General features: G+C 37.5%; 1 protein-coding gene across 2 annotated transcripts in view; it reads left to right on the top strand.

Annotated features, from left to right (window-relative positions):
* abcc8 (ATP-binding cassette, sub-family C (CFTR/MRP), member 8) overlaps window positions 1-1799 on the top strand; it is a gene marked incomplete in the record, with an annotated part of 76086 nt that overhangs the window by 12126 nt on the left and 62161 nt on the right. For both annotated transcript variants that reach the window (XM_014005594.1, XM_014005593.1), the window contains 2 exon segments: window positions 427-568; window positions 1606-1727. In XM_014005594.1, coding sequence (XP_013861048.1) covers window positions 427-568; window positions 1606-1727 — 264 coding nt within the window.

The following is a 1799-nucleotide window of genomic DNA, read 5'->3' as shown; positions in this document are numbered from 1 at the left end:
GATTTATGATCATATATTTTAGTCAATAATGAAATATTAAATGGTTATTTATTCTGACTACATCATATTGAATTTTTGTTTAAAAATAAATAAATTTTTTTTACACCAAAATAACTTATGGGGGCTCCAGGCCCCCTAAAATAGGCCTAGTGACGCCACTGTAGCTAACTTTTGCGGATCAAGTTTCTAGCTACTCTTTTGCTACTTTTGGCTATTAACAGACTTTTTCTACTCTTAGCGTGTTTTGCTACATTTTAACTATTATTTGAAACATTTTGGTTTTATTTATCTTCTTTCAGTTTACAGCTAGTGTTCTGCTTCTTTTAGCTTTAAACTCAGTTTCTGCTTCCTCAGAAAGTTTCAGCAGTCATTTAGCATTCATGCTATTTCCGCAGCTTTATTAAAACTTTTCTTTCCACTCTTCAGGTTGGGGCAGCCAGAGTTCAAAGGTTCACATCCATCACAGCACCTGGCTTCACTTCCCTGGACACAACCTTCGCTGGCTGCTCACCTTCGTCCTGCTCTTCATCCTCGTCTGTGAGATCGCAGAGGGCATCGTTTCAGATGGGTGAGTTTTAATTTCTAATCCAACTCTGCTTTCTACTTAGGATTTCTCTCCTGACATTTCTTATGTATTCTGGTCTTTTAACACTGCTTGATTATTTTACACAATAGTTTTTTTTTTTTTTTTTTTGCTTTTGGAGTGTACTTTGTATAACATTTTACTGTACGGAGGCAGTACTGACACTATAAGAGTATGGAAGACTGCCTGCTGTAGAAAAATATCACACATGCTTGGTTAAAATACATTTTCATGTCTTAACGTTTGCTCCGTTGGAGGAAATGAGATGTTTTGTCAGTATTTTATTTGTACGCCACATAATTGAATTTCATCTGCAATTCTTTTTTATTAGTTTGTGGCAGGAGTTCCTCAGAGTGATTTTATTATCTAATCAAACACTTTTATCCTCCCCTGATGGAAGTTTAATTTGATTAACTGCAACTGGCACTTCCTAAACTACTGTGCATCATCAGCATCAACTTTCTGATCAGATTTGCTCCACAGTGCTCTCCTGAGGAGACGCACCATCTACAGGTGAACATGGTTAGATTATTAGGTAGGGTCAGGGAGGAACCCTGTTTAAAACATTCATTAATTTACACTCAGTCTTATTGAGTACTCTCTAAAATTAGTTCAAACGTGAAAAATGCACCAAAGGTTTGAAGTGAAACTTAATTTTTTATTTGTAAATATTATATCTCTTTGTGTTTTTCTGCATCCTACTGTTGAGTTGTGTGTTTTTGTTATTTCCGTGTTTGTCGCAGACATGAAGAGACTGAGAAACTCAGCTGCTCAGAAGAGCTCTCCATGCCCGCCTCTTCAATGGGCTTTTTTACACTGACCTCTCCGCTGTCCTGAAGAGCCCGGCGTGGTTTTGTTTGTCGTCATGTGACTGGATGTGATGCTTTTTTAAACCTTTTAATTATCTCCAACAGCCTCGTTTTCCAGGCTCTGACTCCATTCCTCTGTATCCGTCACCTTGCTGCAAATTATTTTCTCTCTCTTTAATGCATTTCTTTCTCTATCTGCTGTTCGTTTTTCAGGTTTACCCAATCCCTCCATCTCCATCTCTACATGCCTGCAGCTCTGGCTTTCATGGCTGGCATCACTTCTATTATCTACTATCATAACATTGAGACCTCCAATTTCCCCAAACTGCTTTTAGGTACAGTATCCTGAAAATCTACTAATTTGTCTTCTCTGAACACAATCTAGTGTGGTAGATAAATATATATAT

The sequence above is a fragment of the Austrofundulus limnaeus genome, unplaced genomic scaffold (genome assembly GCF_001266775.1).
Source record: "Austrofundulus limnaeus strain Quisiro unplaced genomic scaffold, Austrofundulus_limnaeus-1.0 Scaffold31, whole genome shotgun sequence".
Taxonomy (NCBI): domain Eukaryota; kingdom Metazoa; phylum Chordata; class Actinopteri; order Cyprinodontiformes; family Rivulidae; genus Austrofundulus; species Austrofundulus limnaeus.
Note: the sequence above shows the minus strand (reverse complement) of the source record. Positions and strands in the feature narration are given on the sequence as shown.